The sequence below is a fragment of the Nicotiana tabacum genome, chromosome 8 (assembly GCF_000715075.1).
Source record: "Nicotiana tabacum cultivar K326 chromosome 8, ASM71507v2, whole genome shotgun sequence".
NCBI lineage: Eukaryota > Viridiplantae > Streptophyta > Magnoliopsida > Solanales > Solanaceae > Nicotiana > Nicotiana tabacum.
This window is the reverse complement of record NC_134087.1, coordinates 19,618,361-19,639,823: the sequence shown is the minus strand read 5'-3', so window position 1 is coordinate 19,639,823 and position 21,463 is coordinate 19,618,361. Positions and strand designations below refer to the sequence as shown.

The 21,463-nt window shown below is 34.8% G+C and overlaps 2 protein-coding genes and 1 long non-coding RNA gene across 7 annotated transcripts; 1 reads left to right on the top strand and 2 right to left on the bottom strand.

Annotated features, from left to right (window-relative positions):
• Positions 1 to 3,119: 3,119 nt before the first annotated feature.
• LOC107814010 (LOB domain-containing protein 15-like) lies at positions 3,120 to 5,692 on the bottom strand. Of its 3 annotated transcripts, none has more exons than XM_016639331.2 (3): positions 5,435 to 5,692; positions 4,736 to 5,030; positions 3,120 to 3,734 (listed from the first exon to the last, which is right to left on the bottom strand). In XM_016639331.2, the coding sequence occupies exons 1-3, from the start codon at positions 5,446 to 5,448 to the stop codon at positions 3,327 to 3,329; spliced, it is 717 nt and encodes a 238-aa protein (XP_016494817.1). In that variant the 5' UTR covers positions 5,449 to 5,692; the 3' UTR covers positions 3,120 to 3,326. The 3 variants fall into 3 exon arrangements, with proteins under 3 accessions (XP_016494817.1, XP_016494818.1, XP_075076948.1); XM_016639332.2 differs by having other exon boundaries at positions 4,736 to 5,009; positions 5,435 to 5,690; XM_075220847.1 differs by lacking the exon at positions 5,435 to 5,692 and adding an exon at positions 5,324 to 5,414 and having other exon boundaries at positions 4,736 to 5,009.
• A 4,195-nt stretch (positions 5,693 to 9,887) lies between these two features.
• On the top strand, positions 9,888 to 11,668 carry LOC142162652 (uncharacterized). Its single transcript, XR_012693894.1, has 2 exons — positions 9,888 to 10,075; positions 10,265 to 11,668. It is a non-coding gene; the product is annotated as an uncharacterized LOC142162652 (long non-coding RNA).
• A 467-nt stretch (positions 11,669 to 12,135) lies between these two features.
• LOC142162651 (uncharacterized) lies at positions 12,136 to 18,765 on the bottom strand. 3 transcript variants are annotated; one of them, XM_075219057.1, is made up of 8 exons: positions 18,627 to 18,765; positions 17,142 to 17,434; positions 16,751 to 16,822; positions 16,263 to 16,330; positions 14,806 to 14,962; positions 13,988 to 14,071; positions 13,781 to 13,870; positions 12,136 to 12,499 (listed from the first exon to the last, which is right to left on the bottom strand). In XM_075219057.1, exons 2-8 carry the CDS (start codon positions 17,412 to 17,414, stop codon positions 12,308 to 12,310), a joined length of 936 nt encoding a protein of 311 aa, XP_075075158.1. In that variant the 5' UTR covers positions 17,415 to 17,434; positions 18,627 to 18,765; the 3' UTR covers positions 12,136 to 12,307. The 3 variants fall into 3 exon arrangements, with proteins under 3 accessions (XP_075075158.1, XP_075075159.1, XP_075075160.1); XM_075219058.1 differs by having other exon boundaries at positions 14,806 to 14,959; XM_075219059.1 differs by lacking the exon at positions 12,136 to 12,499 and adding an exon at positions 12,974 to 13,099.
• Between the last annotated feature and the right edge of the window lie 2,698 nt (positions 18,766 to 21,463).

Sequence of the window (21,463 nt, the reverse complement as noted above, 5' to 3'; positions counted from 1 at the left end):
AAGTTCTGAAAGTCAGCAATTGATCATAATCATTTCTCATGAGACTGAACCCAGTTCATATAAGGAGGCAGCTGCTGATCCTGCTTGGAAAGCAGCCATGAATCAGGAATTTGAAGCACTTTATGCCAATCACACTTGGAATCTTGTACCTCTTCCACCAGGTAAAAGAGCAATAGGATGTAAATGGGTTTATAAAGTAAAACACAAGGCAGATGGGAGTATAGAGAGACTAAAAGCAACACTAGTGATGAAGGGATATACTCAAGAGGCTACGGTAGATTATACAGAAACGTTTTCACCAGTAGTTAAGATGACAACTGTTAGGACTCTAATTGGAATAACAGTAAAGAAGGGCTGGAGCATCTTCCAACTAGGTGTGAATAATGTTTTTCTTCGTGGAGACCTCCATGAAGAGGTTTACATGGAAGTACCTCAAGGTCTATCTGTTGATAGATCAGATTTAGTGTGCAAATTGAACAAGTCCTTGTATGGTTTGAAACAAACAAGTAGGCAATGGTATGAGAAGTTAACTGAAGCTCTCTGTTCCAAAGGATACACACATTCTCTACTAGATTATTCTCTATTCTACAAAAAACATGAAAGTTCAATGGTGTTTGTAGCTATCTATGTAGATGATGTTCTAGTAACATGGACTGATTTGGAAAGAGGTATCTACATGAGACTTTCAGAATAAAAGACCTAGGCAGACTACACTATTTTCTGGGTTTAGAAATTCTATACAAAGATAATGGGGTATTGATATCACAAAGGAAATTTGCAATGGATCTACTGTTAGAATTTGATTGTATGAAGTATTCTGCATTGTCCTCTCCACTGGATGCCTCAACTAAGTTGAGTGCAAATGAAGGGCCTTTATTATTTGATCCCTCACATTTGAGAAAACTAGTGGGGAAGTTGAACTACTTAACTAATACAAGATTTGGCATATTATATAGTGTGCACCGTTTGAGTCAGTTTATGCAAAGTCCTAGGGAACCACACTTGAAAGCTTCTTAGCAATGTACTGAGGTACCTCAAAGGTGATCCGAATTTAGGGATCTTTCTGTCCAACAATAATGACTATAGAGTTCGAGTATTCTGTGACTCAGACTAGGCAACCTGCCATGACTCGAGAAAGTCAGTCAGTGGATATGTTGTACTACTAGGTGATGATCCAATCAGTTGGAAATCAAAGAAGCAACAAACCATATCATTATCCTCAGCAGAAGCAGAATATAGAGTTGCTAGACATGTGTTGGGAGAATTAGTTTGGCTACTTAGATTGCTTGTAGAGTTGGCAGCCCCTTTGACACTACCTGTTCTAGTCTTCTGTGATAGTTAGGCGGCACTTCACATAGCCAAAAATCTTGTATTCCATGAACGCACCAAACACATAGAGGTGGACTGTCACTTTGTGCGTGATCAAGTGCACGAAGGGATCATTACACTGCATCATATTTCCACAAACGATTAGCTGGCAGACATATTCACTAAGCCCCTCACAGGAATGAAGCATTGCAATTTACTTAGCAAGTTGGCTGTGAGTTCCTCCCTTCCAACTTGGGGGGGGGGGGGGGCACTATTAAAGCACGTGTGTATATTTGTGTATTAGTATAATTGTAGATGATACATAGTATAGATAGGGGTAGATACACTGTAGTAAATAATTTTCAATTCATTGTATTTTTCTACAATTGTACAAAATGACTTCATTTTCTTTCTAATGAGAAATTGAGAAGAAACCTTCTAGAAGCTTCACCTCTTATGGCTCTCCTCAACCGCCATTAGAGCTCATTCAAGGTGAGCTTGTCTTCTTCATCTTCCTTATTGTTTCGACAAGAACCGTATTAGATAAATCCGGCCACTAAAGCTTTTGGGCAACAAACGTAAATAAAGAAGAAAAAAAACTATTGAATACAAGTGCATAGCACTAATAGGCAACGTGATCTGAACTTATAAATCGAATATGCAGGATAAATATACAAGGCAACACCGCAAAGAACAAGCTAATTAAATCTCAAAAATTTCTATGGGATTTTTACACATATAGCCAGCCATATTAATTGTTTATTTTTTCTAGCCATATACATAGATTATACATTGACCGACTATTTTTAGTTTAAGTCGTAGGGTAGGAGGCTATTTGGATTAATTTTTCAATTTCTATGAATGCCAAAATTTTGTGAAAACATAATCTGGATTCTTATGGCTTTTTTCCTGGCCCCTTACGTCTCAAATTACTTCATTTGGAATTTCTTCAACATATGTCTCACAATGGAAATTGGCAAAAGAAGAAAAGTTTATGATATATATATATATATATTATAAATGAAAGCTAGTGATTACAAATTTAACCAAATTAAGCTACAAAATAAAATTTACTTATATATGTGGATGATGTTATAAATTAGGCATCAAACAAAGCAAAAGGGACTATCTTAATAGTTACGGAACTGCTGCCATTACGCAACTGAGATAATCAAATTTCTGATCTCAAAGACAAAAAGGAGGAGACCAAACTACGTTTCCTAGTTTGCATAAGAACATATACGTTTATTAGTAATATATGGATTAAATCGTTATTAAAAATGAAAAAACTAACCTTAATAATAGTAAACAAACTTATATTTTGTTTAAAAAGAAAACAGACATTTAAGTATACAATGTATACTAAGTATTTATTAATGCAATCAGAGCTCACCCCATTTTTCCAGTAAATTTTCCTCTGCTAACTTTTAAGATTTCCATAACCAGACAACCAAACTAGATTACTATTATGGGAACAGTATTGCGGGCAAAACCCTAAAGAAACAAAGGGTAATTTTGTATGTCAAAACTTTGCAAGAAAGGTCTCTTCTAGACAGAGGCGGATCAAGCGTGTCGGGTTCAACTGAACCCAGTATTTTCGACGCGTAACATAAATTTATATGTAAAAATTATTTAAAATAAGAATAAAGAGTAGATATGAACCCATAACTTTAACAATATAATGGATTCAATACTAAATTTTTTATAGGTTGAACCCATAAAATTCAAATCCTGGATCCGCCTCTGCTTCTAGATATAAATAAAACAAACATATGTTCGATCACATGAGCAGGGAACTAACACAAGAAATAAACCAATGAATGTGTTCCCAAATATTTCCACAGCACAAATCATTCATCAAAATCTCAAAAAACCTTCCATGTTATAGCCACAAATGGACATATAAGAAATGGCTGAATTAATTGTATATATATAATACTCTAATTTGTGAACTAAAATTTCCAAATGATTAATCCCCTCAATAATAAAAACAATTCTGCTTCATGTGACACAGTTAATCACTGGTCAAAATACGATATGCTATTATTATGAATGGTGGCACTAAAGTTTGCCCCCGCACTAGAAGGGGGCGTATACAAAGATGAAACGGAGGAAGTGGAAGAAGAGGAGGAGACCACCACCACAGACGGCAGCGGAGGCGGCGGTGGTGGCGGAGTAGGCGGAGCTTGGGGCAGCTGATCAGCGACAGACGTGGAAATAGATGCTATAAGACTATTGGCAGCTTCTCTATATTTGTATCTGAGAATCTCAGACCTAATTGCATTAAGCTCAGCTTGTAAAGTTTGAAGTTGTTGTTGTAAAGTTGAAATTGCACCCATGCATCCGTACACTGGATCCCTTAGCCTCACATTTGCTTCATATACCAAACTATTTGCTGCATCTGCTCTTTGACCCACTGGTACCTCCTAATTAATCAATATTTTCACACCAAAAAGAAAGAAAAAAACAAAAAGAAAAGGAAAGAAAATCACCCAACAATTTAAGAAAGGGGTTTAACTGTGCAAAATATAAAAGAATTTTTTCACTATTAGGTCATCTAAAGATAACAATAAGTAACTTATATTTAGTGTAATTAGTTATTACGTCAAAGAGTTTAACTTTTATATACTAAAAAATGTACTTCCTCCGTTTCAATTTATGTGAACATATTTAACAGGGTACGAAGTTTAAGAAAAAAGAAAAGACTTTTGAACTTGTGGTGTAAAATAATGCACATATATTTTATTTTGTGTGGTTATAAATCATCGCGTAAAGGTAAATTGTTTCCAAATATGGAAATGAGTCATTTTTTTGGCACGGACTAAAAATGAAATAGGTTCACATAAATTGAGAAGGAGGGAGTAAATTTTTTATACCATCATATTAAAGTAACATGATACAGTAGGTAACTATCGTAGAAAGCCTAATTTGCTAATCTTAGAAAAATAAATCAAATGACTTGTTATAACTAGTTATAATTGAAATCCACCTAGAAATAACTAGTTACACATTGGTGGTGGAAATTGTTTTTCATATTATCGGTGCGTATAATTGAAATCCACCTAGAAAAATAAGACAAGTAACCTTCTATAAGAAGTTAAAATACGTACTTTAAAATCTGAAGTTCTTCAGCCTATCAGTGCACATAAATTAAATCCTAAAGAAAAAATATAGAAGGAAATAGGATAAATTGTCAATTTGAGTAACAGTTTGTTTATGGTTGGGATTGTTACATTACACAAATAGATGGTCAAATTCAATGTTTATTTTTTCTAGCCGGTATATATATTAATTATATACAGTTACATATCTATTATATATGAATTATACATATCTTATACATACGTTGGCTATTTTTAGTTTAAGAAATTATTAGGTGGATCGCTATTTGTGTTAATTATTCTATTTTGGGGAAATGGTCACATACCAGGAGCAACTTGGAAACATTGCTAGCACCAAAGACTTTATGAACAGCAGCAAATTTCTGGGGTTCATGTGGGGAAAAATAAGGAGAAAAAGGGCATTCCTCAGCACATCTTCTTCTTAAAAGTTTACAAGCAGCACAAGGTGTAATTGTGTTTAAAGTTGTTCCTACTGCAGGCCCCAATATCTGTCTTCTTCCCATTTGTTGTTGCATATGTAGCTGTGAAGATGCATCAATCTCTGTCTTTAACTTCTTCCCAATCTCATCCAATCTCTCCCTATTCACAACAAGTAAAAGACTGTGACGGAGTCAGAATTTTCATTAAGGGTGTCAAAACACAAAAAAGTAAATACACGAAGAAAACAAAGAGCATCAACATATAATATATATGCATAAAACAAATTACCTATCTACACAGTATAATTTTCTGGTGGAGGGATATCAATACTTATTAAACCTAATTGATCTAGTTTCTTAAAAGGTACAAAGAAAAATGAAGTAATTATATTTGACCATGTAAACAACAATATCAACAACAACAATAATAACCCAGTACCGGTGCGGGGTCTGGGGAGGGTATGCAGACCTTACCTCTACCTGATGGAATAGAGAGGTTGTTTCCGATAGACTCTCGGCTAAAAAAACGAAAAAGAGGAAAAGAGACAATATATCAATACTATGTAAAATATTAAGTTAAATTACCTTTCTCTTGACATTCAAGAATACCTCTGGTTAGCTCCTTTGATGGAAGATAAATTGGAAATATGAAGATTGAGTAGTAAGAGGGAGAGAGAAAATGATCAAGAAAGAGGAGAAGGGGAGAAAAAGGAGTGCTTATATTAAGAGGCAAGACAATTAAGGTTATCAGAGATAATTAATGTTCTATCAGAAGAACTAAAAAAATAGATAGCTTACTCTATATGAAAGACGGTGAAAAATTAATTTATTAAGAGAAGTTTCTGATGAAGAGACAATTAGTAAGGAGAAATATAAAGAATATGGTTTTGCAGAATTAAAAATGAAAGAGAGAGAGAAGTGCCAGCTGAGTCAAAGCTATCCCACGTGTGACTAATTGCACCTATTGACTTTTGAAGATAACCAACTGATATTTGCTTGATTGCTTCACACACGTTTGATATGGCTAAGCCAAGTCTTGCCTTCACTTCATTTTCTTATTTACAACTTTTTCAAAACCGAGTCTTGCCTTCACTTCATTTTCTTATTTACAACTTTTACAAAACCACCGTAGAAGAATTAATTTAAATAGTCGTACGTCTAATTACTTAAATTAAAAATAGCAAGTGAATTAATATATAATATACGTATAATTATATAGTAATCAGTGTATAATTTATATATACTAGCCAGAAAATGTACCTAAACGGTGAATCTGACCAACTATTTGTGAAAGAATTCCCTATATTTAGAAGCAAGGAAAGTGATGGTTAAGCGATAAACAAAAGATGACATAATGTGAAGGGTGATTCTCTTTTCTTGATAATATGAGCTGAACTTAGACAGGTATGCTAAATAAGGTATAGTCTAGTTTCTTGTCAGTATCCACTACTTATTTTGCATTCTTTCTCCTACAGAAAGAAAAGGTAAGTGTCAACGTCAATAACCCAACTCCTCTACTCGTTGAAAAAGAGGCTAAAATGTCGTCTAACTCAATAGACTTTTCGAGACAATAACAAATAGGCAAGTTTTTAATTTCTTAAATATACTTGAAATAAACTAACTCATAGGACGCTCAACATTCAGATTGATCATTGCTACCGAGAGGCTAACCAGCTCACTGACAGTTTGGCTAAGACGGCAGCAGAGACGCAGTAATCTGGTCTCTTTGAATCAAGCAATCAACTTCCTAGGCAATCCAAAGGCCTCTTTTTGCTTGACAAACAGCAGATTCCTAGCATAAGAAACACAAATTTGATAAGACAAATTTCTTTGTTAGTTAGTGTTTTTTGTTGATTGAGGAGGCGAACTATAATTTAATCGCTTATTCCTCGTTATTTTTGAAGGGTCATCTCTACCCTTGTGTTGTATATTCAAACTATATTTTTAGCTAATACAACACCCCATGTATACTGGAAAATTTCATAAAAGAAATTAGGTGACAATCCATTGTAGACTATTTTCACAGTAAAACCAGAACATTGATAAGGAAGGTGTAAGGAAATCAGAACGGGAGTAAAGGGTTGGGAATATGATTTAACTTTGCCGTGAGTCTTTCGGAAACAGCCTCTCTATTCCTTCGGGTAGGTGTAAGATCTGCATACACACTACTCTCCCCACACCCCACTAATAAGATTTTACTGGGTCGTCGTCGTCATTGTTGTTGTTGCTGCAATATTAGTGTAAAGAATTTATACACTGTAAGTGCATCTTAACATGTTGTAGTAGGTCAACTGCATTATTTTTTTATTCGATCAGATGCTGTAAAAATTGTTTTACACCAGTGACAGAAGTTAATTAAACTGGGGAAATATATGATGTGGGAACATGAAAGCATTGGGAAGATAAAAGACTTGAAATTTTATAGTAAAAGGGTGAGATGGTGATAAAGGCTTGCTTTAAATGCAAGGCAAATGCAGAGATCAGATTTAGTTTGACCCGTATTTTTAGGCTAAGAAGTCGCGCTCCTGTTCACATCCTCTTATAAACCCAACAATTACTTATCAATTAACCTTCACCGATTACTGTCACTCATATATTAACTATTCTATATATATATATATATATATATATTTAGTTTCTATATAGTGTATTTTATTTCTATCGGTTCTCTTCACCATAAACTGCAGTTAATGTGTGAGGAATTTGGCTAAACTTAAGCCTGACAATGGGAGGGGGAAATTCAAATTTTGGTATGTGGAGCATGTGCACATGCATGTGTATTAACCTAATAATATGAATAATCTGACAAAGACTCGTTGACTCGCTGTAATGATCATTGGCTAATGCAAATGTTGAGAAGGTAAAGAACGTTATGGCTTTGTATTATTGTTTTGTACGATAATGTACGAGAGGAATTGAGAAAAATCATGATGATTAGTTTTATAAACTGTACTTATTATATAGATCAACTCCAATTTGAATGAAGTAGATTTTAAAGTCAACTTAAGTGTGATTTACTGAGCTAATTAGCATTATGCACTCTAGTAATTAATCTCCTTAAGATGCCAAATTCAAAAGCAATATGAACCCTCTCATAATTGATGGTTTCAGCAAGCTAAGTGCCTCTCGTAGGTTTTCCACCAACTTTTTGAGCAGTTTTTTCATTGGGTAATATCAGTTTACTTGTATCTTATGTTTGCATCAAATAAATAAACACAATAATAAAGGTTGTTCAACTGGTAAACACCCTCCAATCTCCGTTTTCAACCCTGAAGGTATGAGTTTGAATCAATAAGGAAGCAAAATGGAACTTCTAAGAAAAGGTAAAATGAAAGTAAACTACATATATATTTTGCATACATATAGTTATCATTTGATCATAACTAAGTGATATATATATGTTTTTGTCCTGTAGCTCCTGTTTTAGCATATAATGGTCCTGCTATTTTTCCTAAGTCTTTAATAAAGTTTCTCGCATAATTTACTATTCCCAAAAATTTTTGTAGCTCTTTGGTACTATTTAATTTATCTGGCATTTCTAGGGTCTTTTTAGCTATATGGGGTTGTAATTTATTTTTTCCATCCCCTAAGATTACTCCTACAAAATTTATATAATTCTTGCATAGTTTCATATATAAGAAGCTTCCGATCGATCGGAATCTCCTAGCTTTATTATTTGGGATAGCAGGAGAATTTATGAGACCCACTGATGTAAGAAGCTTCCGATCGATCGGAATCTCCTAGCTTTATTTATTTCTATTTCACATGCTTCATTGAAAGAATTGATCATCGTACCACTAAATTCCAGTTTGATGCCCCATTAATTCCCATTGTTTTGTTCATATTTCTATAAATAAATATTAAATAAACTGGAACCTGTTGCCATGTGGTATGCCGCCTTTAACATTTATTATACGCTCTTTATGGCATTTTATGTGGTGGTGTTTGACTAGGCAAAATGTTAAAAAAAGAAAAATTTAAAAGTTGTGATAAAAAACAAGTTATAAATATTTTTGTAACTTTATAAATTTTATAACTGAAGGTAAAATGACAAGTTTAAAATAAAATTATTTCTAAATATAAAGGAGTGTATTAATCTCTTTGGAGCAAACTAGAAAAGAAAGTGTGCCAAAAAAAATAAGATGGGAGTAGCATGTATTCATGAAAACTAGAGGTATAGCCTTTATGCATTGACCATACGACCTTTTAAGATTCTTCTTACTTCATTAAATTTGGGTTTCAGGTAAAAAAAAAAATGAAATTTAAAACGGGCTGTTTATGAAACGGGTGTTGGGTCTATTGTCGGGTCATGCTGATTGGCTAAAAATGGTAAAAATAGCACGGGCTAGCTAGTTTTCGGATTGGTTATTCAAAAATAGTCAGCATTTATAAAGTCATTGAAAAATAGTCACTATTTTGCTGCAATACGGAAAGTCCCAGCATAATATACTGGAGATCGATGCACATGTTTATGAATTTCCAGCATATTATGCTAGAACTCCAACACGCAAAACGTTACAGCATAATATACTGGAGATTGGAGCACCTGCGTATGAACTTCCAGCATATTATGTTGGACCGGTATATTATACTGGAACTCCAGTATAATATGCTGGAGTTCCACTATACTTATGATGGAACTCCAGTATATTATGTTGGAGCACTTATGCTGAACTCCAAAATATTATGTTGGAATATTTTCCGAATTTTGAACAGTGTTTTCGTTCAGATTTATCTTTATATGAAAAGTGGTTAAATTTCGATTATTTTTAAAACTGTGGCTATTTTTGAATGACTACTTATAAATCTGGCTATTTTTGAATTTCTCCCCTAAAAATGCATAATTTTTCAAGGAATTTTTACCTCCTATAGCAAAGTTTGATATCTTATTTATTTTAAATAAATATCCTTTTAAAAAATTGTATTTCATAGCTACCTTTTGATTTTTATAGCCAAATATCTATTTATGGTCACCTCCTACTCTTAAGTCATAAAATACGCCTTGTATTATTTTTCTCTCTCATTCTTTCAGATTTTTCTTCACTCTCTCTCTCTCTCAATTCCAGTTTTTCTCCATGAATACAACCACAATTCTCTCAAATACAATTGAAATAATTTTTGTGCCTTCTTCCTTTCTCCCTCCGGTGCGTATCGGGTCGAACTGAATCCGAAGTCACCAACTCACCCATCTCTCTGATTCTGCCGTTGATTCTCGTCACTCGATAGGTAATCGAAAAATCAGATTTTAAAATTCCAATTTTAGGGCTCATCCATCATACAGTGCGGCAAATCAATGTTGTTTTCAAGGAATCCACTGCATTGAACTTAGTGTTTCTTTTGCCCTAGTTTGTTTTGCATTTAATTTTTTGCCTTTTTTTTTGTTTAAAATGATAAAGATGTTATCTTTATTGATAGATTTGGCGGAGGAGAATTTTGAAGCATGACAACAGCAGCTAGACCTACATGGGCGCCAGCTAAAGGTGGGAATGAACAAGGTGGAACTCGAATTTTTTGTTTTGTTTGCAAAGTCATTGAAAAATAGCCACGATTTTACTGCAACACTAAACCAGCATATTATGCCTATACCGAAAGTTCAGTATATTATACTGGAACTCCAGCATATTATGCTGGAATATTTTTCGAATTTTGAGCAGTATTTTCGTTCAGATACATCTTTACATGAAAAGTGACTAAATTTCAATTACTTTTGAAACTGTGGCTATTTTTCAATTAACACTTGTAAATCTGGCTAGTTTTTAATTTCACCCTCTTCTGTTTGATTTACTTGGATCAAAGGTCACCAAAGGTGCAGGCACTATATTCAGGTCCTGAATAATAACAAGTACCAACAGCCTCTCAAACCTGAAAACTTCTAAAAACAATGATTTGCCTTCTCCCCATCTAAGAGCAAGATCTATATTTCTCACAGCATAAAACTTCTCTGGTTGAATAATTAAGAACCAAAATAGTCCAAGTCCCCAAGACAAACATCAATTCAATTCTCCATGTCACGAGAGTCCTAAATATCAAAATTAACCTCTAGCGAAGCACATACGAGAAATAAGAAATTCTGCTAAAATCACAGTGTCTCAAGTCATTCCCAAGAGGGGTAGTTTCAAGTATCTTGGGTCGGTTATTCAGTGGATCGGGGAGATCAACGAGGATGTCACACATCGTATAGGGGTGGAGTGGATGAAGTGGAGGTTAGCGTCGGGAGTCCTGTGTGATAAGAAAGTGTCATCGTTACTAAAAGGTAAGTTTTATAGAGCAGTGGTTAGGCCTGCCATATTGTATGAGACTGAGTGTTGGCAGGTTAAGAACTCACAAATCCAGAAGATGAAAGTAGCAGAGATGAGGATGTTGAGGTGGATGTGCGGGCATACAAAGATGGATAAGATTAGGAATGAAGAAATTCGAGAGAAGGTGGGCATGGCCCCTATGGAGGACAAGATGCGGGAAGCAAGACTCCGATGGTTCGAGTACATTCACAGGAGGAGCACTGATGCACCGGTGAGGTGTGAGCAACTGGCTGTGGTGGGTACAAGGAGAGGTAGAGGGCAACCTAAGAAGAATTGGGGAGAGGTGATCAGGCAGGACATGACTCGACTTAGAATTGCTTAGGATATGGCCCTTGACAGGGAATTGTAGAGATCGAGCATTAAGGTTGTAGGCTAGGGGAAAGTTGTGAATATTTCTACAGCGCCACTAGAGTGAGATTAGCCAGTTAGGAGTTAGTTTTATGATTCTAGCGGTCATCTACTGATGCAGGGCTTTAGCTGCTGGTTATTATTATACGTTCCATCTAATTCGTATTTCTTATATTGCTGTTATTTTATTATGATTCTATTGATGGTACTAATATATCGTCTCTTGTTGCTTTCTTGAGCCGAGGGTCTCCTGGAAACAGCCTCTCTGCCCCTCGGGGTAGGGGTAAGGTCTGCGTATATATTACCCTCTCCAAACCCCACTTGTGGGATTATACTAGGTCGTTGTTGTTGTTGTTGCTAAAATCACAGTGATAGAAGATGACTGTCTCCGCGTTTTCAGAGGAGATTACAGTAGTGCAAACATTATGCAAAAAAATGGAAGCAAAAAGCATGGCTAAACTAATAAGTCGCTAGAGAAGAATAAACAATATTAGCCGATTAATATGATGTGAAGATATGGTATCAACACACTTGAAGAAAAGATCTGATAAAGTTGTAACTGACCCCAGGAGGCGAAGACTCCAATGCCATCTAGGGGCTGCTATGTTTTGACATGTACGAACATAACGGAATACTGAATGAGAGGAAATTTGGAGCTTCTGCGTCTCTCAATGCAAAGATACAGCTGGCAAATAATTAAAAATGAAATGGAAAAAAAAAAAAAAAAAAAAAACTTTCCCCGCCATGAAAGTTACCATCAGTACAATCAACTTTTTTCAAAATGCTAGGAGAGGAAACAGAGAAAAGCTGTTTATACTGGTTCTAGATGAGGAGTTGCCACCTGTCCTGGTTGTATTGCCGCCTGAGGAGTTGTTGCCCGTCCTGGTGTTGTCGAAGGCTCTACTGGTGGCGCAGGTCCAGGTGCAACTGCAACATGCAAGCCCCTATGTTGCCCTGCTTGCAGAAGGAAAGCAACTTCGGCTGCCGCTAATGCTGCTGCCTCCTGCTTTATAGATGTGAAAAGAAGAAAGAATCACAAGAGATAATAAAAGAATGTATTCGACTTTACAAACAGACATCTTAAAAAAAACCTTACAATTTACACGGTCAAGTCACTTACAAGACAATGACATCTAATGATACTTGCCTATCGTAAAGTTGGACTGAAAATATGGCAAGTACCTAATACAATCATTAGTTCACTCAGGCGTAAAAGTTATCTATGCTGTCAGAATACATAATTCAAATATAATTAACGCAAATAAGAAACTAACCTTTAGATGAGTCATGTAATTAGTAAGGAAAAATGCTACATATAACTTTTAAGTGTCTACAAGAAACGGGACCCAAATGTTGGTTACACTGCAAGTCGAACACAACCAATATTCTCAAATGTTGAACCTGCTATTAGTTTCCATAATTTTTTATCATGACAAAATGACATTCTCTGATCCTTATTAATTCAACTTAACCAGTAGTGAAAATGGAGTCCTGAAATCACAGCGGAACCTCAAAACTTGCATATTGAAAGTAGTAGTGATGTCATTCTCATGCTCAAGATGGCCATTCAGTAACTTCCACAATGTATATAACCACTTGCCTACTGTTATTTCCATCACTATCAATAAGCTGAACGTGTTTAATACTTAATGGAGAAAATTTTTAAAGAAAAAAAGGACAGGGCCAACTTAGATTTTGAATTCTTTGGAAGTTAAAGAATTGTAAAGGTGACAAAGACTTATTAGGAAAAGAAAAAATAATTAAATGTACATTTCATCCATGAAAGTTGGACTTTTATAAATAGCCAAAGATGGAAATCAAAATAGTTGGTTAAGCTTGGAAAAAGCATGTATTATAAAAACTTACAAGTGTGCATAAATATAGCAACTAATCAACAATTACCACCACAAGAAAAGCAGAAAACACCAAGGGATTTGCAGCATAAGACTTACACATTGTGCATGAACATAAAGTATCACTTAAATGTGCAAATATGAAGACAAATGTTAACTCTTTCTGTCCCATTTTATGTGGCACACTTTCCTTATAAATCTGTCCCAAAAGAATGATACATTCTTATATTTGGAAATAATTTAACTATAAACTTCTCATTTACCCCCCTAATGAGATGATTTTAGCCATATAAATGTCTATGTCTTGGTACAAACTACAAGTTTCAAAAGTCTTTCTTTTTTTCTTAAACTCCATGTCCAGTCAAACAGGAATGAGGGAGGGAGTAATATAGTCACAGAAGTTACTTAAAAAGCAGAAAAAAGTCACTAACCTGCCTTTGCCTGCGACGCTGCAATATACCGATAGCCCAAGCTATAATGTAACAAGGTAAAAGAAAACCGGCAGCACGGAGTAGGAAAAGCTGTGTCAAGGATCAACCAGATCATTAGTCCCACACTCCTTACCATAGAGTATACAGTATGTCATAAACTCATCTTAGAAACTAACAAACAGAAATAATATTCCTTGTACTACTTACGGAGAAAAAAACGGAAACATCATCCTCATCCTCATCAGCATTTCCAATGGTCAGAGCATGCCTCAATAACAGAAGGGCCATTAACTGCAGGAAAACAGAGTGCATCATTCAATAAGGTGAGCAAACAAAGTAAGAAGATTTAAAACAAAACTTTGTCATGAAGATCCACAGGTTTTGACATCCATAAACACGTAGGGCTACATGCCGTACCGCAAAAATCTTCAATATATTTAGGCAAGAAACTAATTCTCATGTCTGATCCAATTGGACAACCAGAAGAAAAGCAGCACAAGAAATAAGAAGAGTAATAGAAGGAGAAGAGGAGAACAAAAGCATGAGCTCCACCAAGAAACCATTTCAACAACTTGCAGGGAGAATCTTGAAAGACAAGCATGAGTGTGTAAATAACCAACACCAGGATAGAATTATATAGAAAAAGGGTGGATGAGTTAATATCTTCTTTTTTTTTTTGATAAATAACTTTTTCTCTTACATATCAATACTAAAATATGACTCCAATACGATGAAAATCGATGAGACGAGCTGAAAGATGCATCCTTGGTAAAATTCTATAACCAATTCAATTTCACTCTGAAGTCTATTCCTAAATTACCATTACAAAGCTTAACATGAAATTCATGTATCACACTACCAAGGTTACTCCCACCCTCCTGTCAAGAGAAGCTTTTCTATCCATTCATGTATATACTAGCCAGAGGAACCATTCTAATGCATGCCCAACATTACTATTTGCCACTACTTAGCAAAAGAAAGTTTGCCATGCAATGGAACTACATGATATAGCTTCAGTTGCTTACTATTAAAGCAGCAGAACGACAAAATGCAGCTCCACTAGCATTTGAATCAGCATATTCATCATAGTCAGCGTCTAGAAGACGGCGTTCAGCGGCAGCCATTGCAAGAAGTCGTGGATCATGTAAGTCAATCTGAGTGCCACCCACTGTCCAACCTCTACTTAATCCACGTGGTTGAATTCATCATTGATACATAAGACAGAAAAGAAGCTTTTCAACACAGCAAGATTGCAAAAAGATGCTCTATTTATATTTCAATTGCTATATGACCACAGAGGCACCAGAAGCAGAGAGAAAGCGTCTGGATTTTATTGAACAATAAACCCAGAAAAACACCGTCAATGGAAAGAATTAAGGACAGAAAAAAAATAGTCAGAACAGATCACTTAACATAGGCAGAAGATATTAACGACAAAAAGTGGCATCATTGTAATTATCAGATTATGTTACAAAATTTAGTAACAAGGCCAAATTATGCACTAATAGTATATATCGTGAAAATTAAAATATCCCAAAAGATAAAAAGTTAAACATGTTATACGAACAGTAAATGGCAAAGATCTTTGCGGCTAGTTAATACTCTTATTTCTAAGTATTTTTTAAGAAGCCATAGTTGTTGGTCCACGGGAAAAGAAAAATATTTTCATCCCAATGAAGCTGAGTTTTCATTTAACTACAACTCAATTTAATGCAGAACTCAATTTGTTAGTAAGCGAGGCTTTTTCTTTGCCTCAATAGGATTAGTAAGGTAAGGTTTAGCCCGGTTAGTGTTGCCTTGGTCCTATGCCTTTAGAAATTATCCACACGGCTATGAGATTATATGCCCTCGTGAGACTTTGCAGGCAGCTACACCATGAATCCTCTACATGAGGCTGTCATAGGCAATGTGAGGCGCAGATGAGTGATTATATAGCCAAGGCATATGGGTAACAATACCGGTGCTATTGTCCCCCTTATTTGTACTTTTCCTAATTGTTGTATTCTTCTTTTCTTTTATTAATATAAAAACTAGCCCTAGGCACTTGCCTAGCAGATTGCCAAAAAAAAAAATAATAACAAAAATCAACATAAATAGTATGTAACTGTCACTGAACACCAATGATTTTTTTCTATGATTAAGGCTTCTGTTAGTGAAAAATGTTTGCTAAAATCTATCAAATAGCTGAGCATATTGTGAGGTTTCTGAAGAAGCAGAGGAGATTCACATATTCAAGTACACGGGAAGCCTAAATACAAACAACAGAAAGCTTATCCGTTGTCTTCGCTTTTTTTTTTTTTCTGGGAAAAGGGGAGAAAAGGCATCCCACAGTAAAAAAAAAAAAAAACTATATATCACATATTTTGTGCTGTAATTACCAAAATCCGCACAGTGTCAATACTCTCTAGTTAGTTTAAGGGGAATGACTGAATGGTATAAACTTTGGTACACAGATGAGAAAATAGTTATGACTTGAACATACCTAATGTCAATGGCTGTATCTTCAGATTGGGGAGGCGGTGGGGGAGCAGTATAGCCAGGTTGATAAGGCTGCAGGTTAGACAGAAAAATTTCTAAGTTTCGTAAGCCTGCCAGCTAGATAGAAAAAAATTCGTGTACTTGAACTACAAACTCCTTCAGTAAGTATTATCCAAATTTGTGATTCTAAAGTATCAATGTCCTATATTTCTGAAGTAAGAAAATGAATATACAGCTGAATTGCTGCATAGGAATTCGTGACACTCCTTCTAGCCAGGAAAGAGTATTGAGGAAGGAAAGTGCAGGCACACATCAAATAAATACGGTTGTCTATACTCTCGGCTAGTACAGAGTCAATTATGACATCTCACTATCTCACCTTCCCTCACTCTTTTCTGGCTCAATCATCTTAACATGTTTTGGGAAGGGAAGAGGCAAAAGGTAATTATCATACTCAATGGAACGAGGTAAATAGACTATGCATTGAAATACCTGATGGCAAATCTCACAAGTTATATCTCCCTTTTCATCGCACCATCGCTGGACACATTTTCTATGAGCGTACTGGATTTTGCAACAACGAAGTAGATGAGAAATGAAGAAAGAATAGTTAGGCTACCAATAAAAGCTCATATAAGTACAAAAAAATAGTTGTTGGACATTGCATCACAGAGAGATAAAATAAACTCATCTATTCTATGGCTCCCAGACTTTAAATTCTAAGGCAAATCAAAGAGAATGTAAAGAACTATAAAAGTTTGGTATACAAATACATTTTATGAATTGCTGACAACAAAACATTTTTCAGCTTTAGTAGGTAATTGCAGCAAACAAGCTCATTGAACAAGAAGAGCATAAAAGTTTACCAACTTCATAAAGATACCTTCAAGCTGCCACTGCAACGACAAGGAACCTCCAAATTTTTCACACTATCTTCTTCCTGGCAAATCCGGCATTCCACATTCTGAAGTAATGGCTCTTCTTCACCTCCAACTCCTAGATGTTCGTTGTCATTAGCATCAATAACTGAGGACGTACCAACTACCTGAGAGCAAGATCTGCCAACAGAGGATTCTGCATCCTCGGACCTTGGCAGCGAGTGCAAAGATTCAGGTGTGATGAGACGATCAACACACAAAACCAAGTGTTCTTCCATTAGCAATTCACCAACTTATCCTAAGATCATCAAACATCATCAGCCATCTCACGTGACAAAAGTATAAGAGGAAAAATTCGGAGACGCACTAAGCAAAAGAAGATTTTCCAACCATCACACATAACAGACTACTAGGGCTATTGGTTTTGGTGAATTCAGTATACTTTAGTGCTGTATAGATTGGCTTAACCTTTGTATGGCATTGCACAAGGTTAGCCCCCTATTTTGCCAAATAAATGTTGCTACATACTAAAAAGACTATCACATGTCAAGAGAAAGGGATTTGAAAAGCATAAGATGTACATTTCTTTAATTTCCTTCTAACAAGGTTTAGGCTCCTCTCAATTAGTATAAAAAATCCACAATGCCATATAAACGGCAAGGAAACTGGATCTCCTAGTTTGAATTCCCAAACAGATATCCCACTACCAAAGAACAGCAGCAGACTAATCAAGAGGGATGGGTCTTATTGCTTCTTTCTTTTTCGGGTAGGTAATAAACTCCATACAACAACAAACCCACTGTAATCCCACAAAGTGGGGTCTGGGAGGGGCAGAGGGTACGCAAACTTTAACCCTACCTTGTGAAGGCAGGGAGGCTTTTCAATTAGACCCCGGCCCAAGATAAAAGTAAAAGAAGCAGACACAACACATAGTAACACCAACAAGATAAGGTAATAAACTCTATAAAACTGAGATTTCAGGGCCATCCCATTTTAGTAAATATACAGCTATAATGGTGTGCTCTTGAACACAAAATTGGAGGATTGTAGCTAAACGAGCTTGAAACCTAACATCATATTAACAAATTGACCTATAAAAGCAAGTCCAAAACTCAATTCAAATTTTGGAACAAAATCAAGACCATAAATTAGTAACCAAGCTTGAAACTTCAAGCTTTGTAGATCAAAAGATGAAAAAATTAACATCTTTTACGATCAATTTCAATTAATCGCAATAAAGGGAATTAAAAAGTAAGAATCAAGAAATTCTGGACCAATTAACTCACCCAAACATAAAAAACATAAACCCAAAACAAAAAGTTACAATCTTGAACTAGGAATTTATATTAAAGAGTGTAAATTAGACACATGAATTTGAGGTGCCTGAATTAACTCACTCAAATGTAAAATCTTAAACCCAAAACGAGAAAGTTACAATCTTGAGGAAATTTAGGACAAAATACAGATGAAAAGATAAGAATTTGAGCTACCTGGATATTCAATTTTTGATGGGTTTTGCTTTTCTGAGGACAAAACTTAGAAGCTAATGAATATATACCGAGTCTTTTTCGGATGAAGAAAAGTCGCAATTACACTTTTTCCTTGTGGGGTTGCTTAGAAATTGATGATTGATAAAATAGATTAAAAGGAAATGTAGTTATAGCACTGTAGTTTAATGTTAAGTCTTTTTTACTTTATGGATTGTGTCGAAGTTTATGGATACATGTGAGAGTTAAAATTACGTATATCTCTTTTTTTTGGTTCCCAACTGGTATCCAATATCCATATTATTACCCAACTAAATTCGGATTCGCACCGGAAAGTCTCACATTGAAGAAAGCGCTTCCTAACAATCCATATACAGGGGCTCGAATCCGAAACTCTGATTAAATATAAAGAAATACTTATCACTCGACTACAACCCTTATTAGTAAATATATCTTATTTGATTAAATATGTTTAAGTAATAATAAAGTTATATTCAAAATTCGAACTTTATAAATTTGAAGATTGAAAATCACAATTCATTTTAATTGATTGAGTTCGAACTTTATTATTTATACTTATTTAAAGAATACATTTAAATATATATATATATGTTTAAGCTAAAGCTATTGGATTAAAATGAACCCATAATATTTATATTGCATTTGCCGCTAAGTAACAAAAATTGAATTTTATCTTGTTTATTTGATATAAATATCAAGTACATAAATTTATTATTGCCGATAATTCTTTTTGTAGAAAAACTTTAGTACTCTTACAAAGGATATTTATTTGATATAAATATCAAGTACATAAATTTATTATTGCCGATAATTCTTTTTGTAGAAAAACTTTAGTACTCTTACAAAGGATAGGTATGGCGAATTCGAATATAATTAAGTTTTAATATGAGTACCGAGGGCCAAAAATTAAAAAACAACTCTTAGAAAGGGGAAGCGGGTGGAAAAGTTAGTAGCTTTGGCTTTTAAAAAGAGTGATGTGATTTGACGACTTGGTAAAAAACAAGGGACAATGGGGTTAGTCGAAAAGAGAAGAGAAGTATTCATTAACTTTCTGTCTATTTGGTTTCGTTCTCTTTCTTTCTTTTTATTTTTTAGAAAATAATATGATAAAATGTAATAGCCGATAATATATATATATTTATATATATTTTTTATATATTTGACTAATAAATATAATTATTTTTAATGGACCAACCAAATACTTACGTAACTTGGCCTTTTTTTTCCTTTTGATTTTTGCCGACAGCTTAAGGCAAGAGTCCGGAATCAAAATGTGGTTCTGTTGGACTCAAAGAACAAAAATATGTGGAAAAAAAATTTAGTGACCAAAATATATGTAGCGTTTTTTTTTTTTTTTGAATGGCCAGTTAAGTATAACGTCTTTCAAAAAGACTCTATATTTGAATTAATTTAAGGGGGAATATGGCGTCTTTCGACCCCCTCCCCCCATAATTTAAAAAAGAGGAATTTTCAGAAATCATTATTGTTTAGTGGCTATTAACTTCTTATAGCTACCATATACATAATTACTTCCTATAGATACTATTTAGTTGTTACGCGACTGTATTCGCGCTACTATATTCATGAATATAGTAGCGAAATTCGCCTAAAAATAGGGGAATCCAGCTATGCAACTGTATTCATTGTATTCGCGCTACTATATTTACAGTAGTGGAATTCGCCTAAAAATAGGGGAGTCCAGCTGTTTAACAACGGAAAGAGGATCAATTAGTGTATGTCACTCCTAATTTAACTCAACAAAATCAATTCCACATAAATTTTGTTGCTACTGTGTTGTATTCCATGTATTCGCGCGACTGTATTTATAAATACAGTAAGGTAATCCGCCTAAAAATAGGGATTACATCTATTTAATTATGTATTTCATGTATTTGCGCGACTGTATTTATAAATACATTGAGGTATTCCGTATGTACATATTGTATTCAATTTACCGTATTCAATTTGATTATATTCAAACAATAAAAATCACAAAACACAGTGATATTCGGTTGTATTCAAACAATATAGACCTTCGAAATACATAAATACATGCGAAAAATAATGTATTTATACAAAAATACAATATATTTGAGTGTATTTGTACAAAATATAATGTATTTGTATCATTGTATGTGACTAAATAGCAAAAAAGAAGAAGAAAGTTCGCTGGAGATGGCGTTTGTCGGCCAACAAAATACTATGTATATTGTATAAAATTAAAAATGGAGACGAACAAAAACTCACCCCTCAAATCTTCTCCGGTGTAGTTATCGCCAGATCTGTTCGCCTACAAGAATGAGCCAATACTGGATGATGGTGACGACCACGACAATGACACCGACAATTCTGCTGATTTAAGGGAGAACATAGAGGATTTAGAATCTTGCTGATAGAGAGAGAGAGAGAGAGAGAGAGAGAGAGAGAGAGAAAATATAACTGGCGTATTTCATGTCTCAATGGTTGGTGATCGAGGCCAACCCTGTACTACTACAAAGTAGCGAGAGTGGTCAAAGCAGCTTTTATCTGAGAAGGTCGGATGATTTTCACAGGGAGCTAGAAATGGGAACTGAGTTTCTATCTAAATTAGAGATGCGTAATTGCTCCTAATTTTACTTCTAATCATAGTTGGTTTTAATATTACTTCTAAATTTATACTAATAAGATACTAAATTAAGCTAAGTTACGCTAAGAGTAAACTATTGAAGGTTGTCTGAATAGTTAAAAGGCACTAAGGGAGTGACTGTCTCCTAGGTGGATACTTGACAGGTTCTCGAGTCTAAGGCTAGGTTGTCATGTTGGGGATTATGATATAACCA

Coding starts and splice junctions, on each gene's coding strand:
- LOC107814010 (XM_016639331.2), bottom strand. Junction 3,735..4,735: donor ATGTTTCCAAGTTGCTCCTG/GTATGTGACCAT, acceptor TTGATTAATTAG/GAGGTACCAGTGGGTCAAAG.
- LOC142162651 (XM_075219057.1), bottom strand. CDS start 17,414: ATGGAAGAACACTTGGTTTTGTGTGTTGATCGTCTCATCACACCTGAA. Junction 13,871..13,987: donor ATGTTTCCGTTTTTTTCTCC/GTAAGTAGTACA, acceptor TCCTTGACACAG/CTTTTCCTACTCCGTGCTGC. Junction 12,500..13,780: donor AGCGTCGCAGGCAAAGGCAG/GTTAGTGACTTT, acceptor TCTATAAAGCAG/GAGGCAGCAGCATTAGCGGC.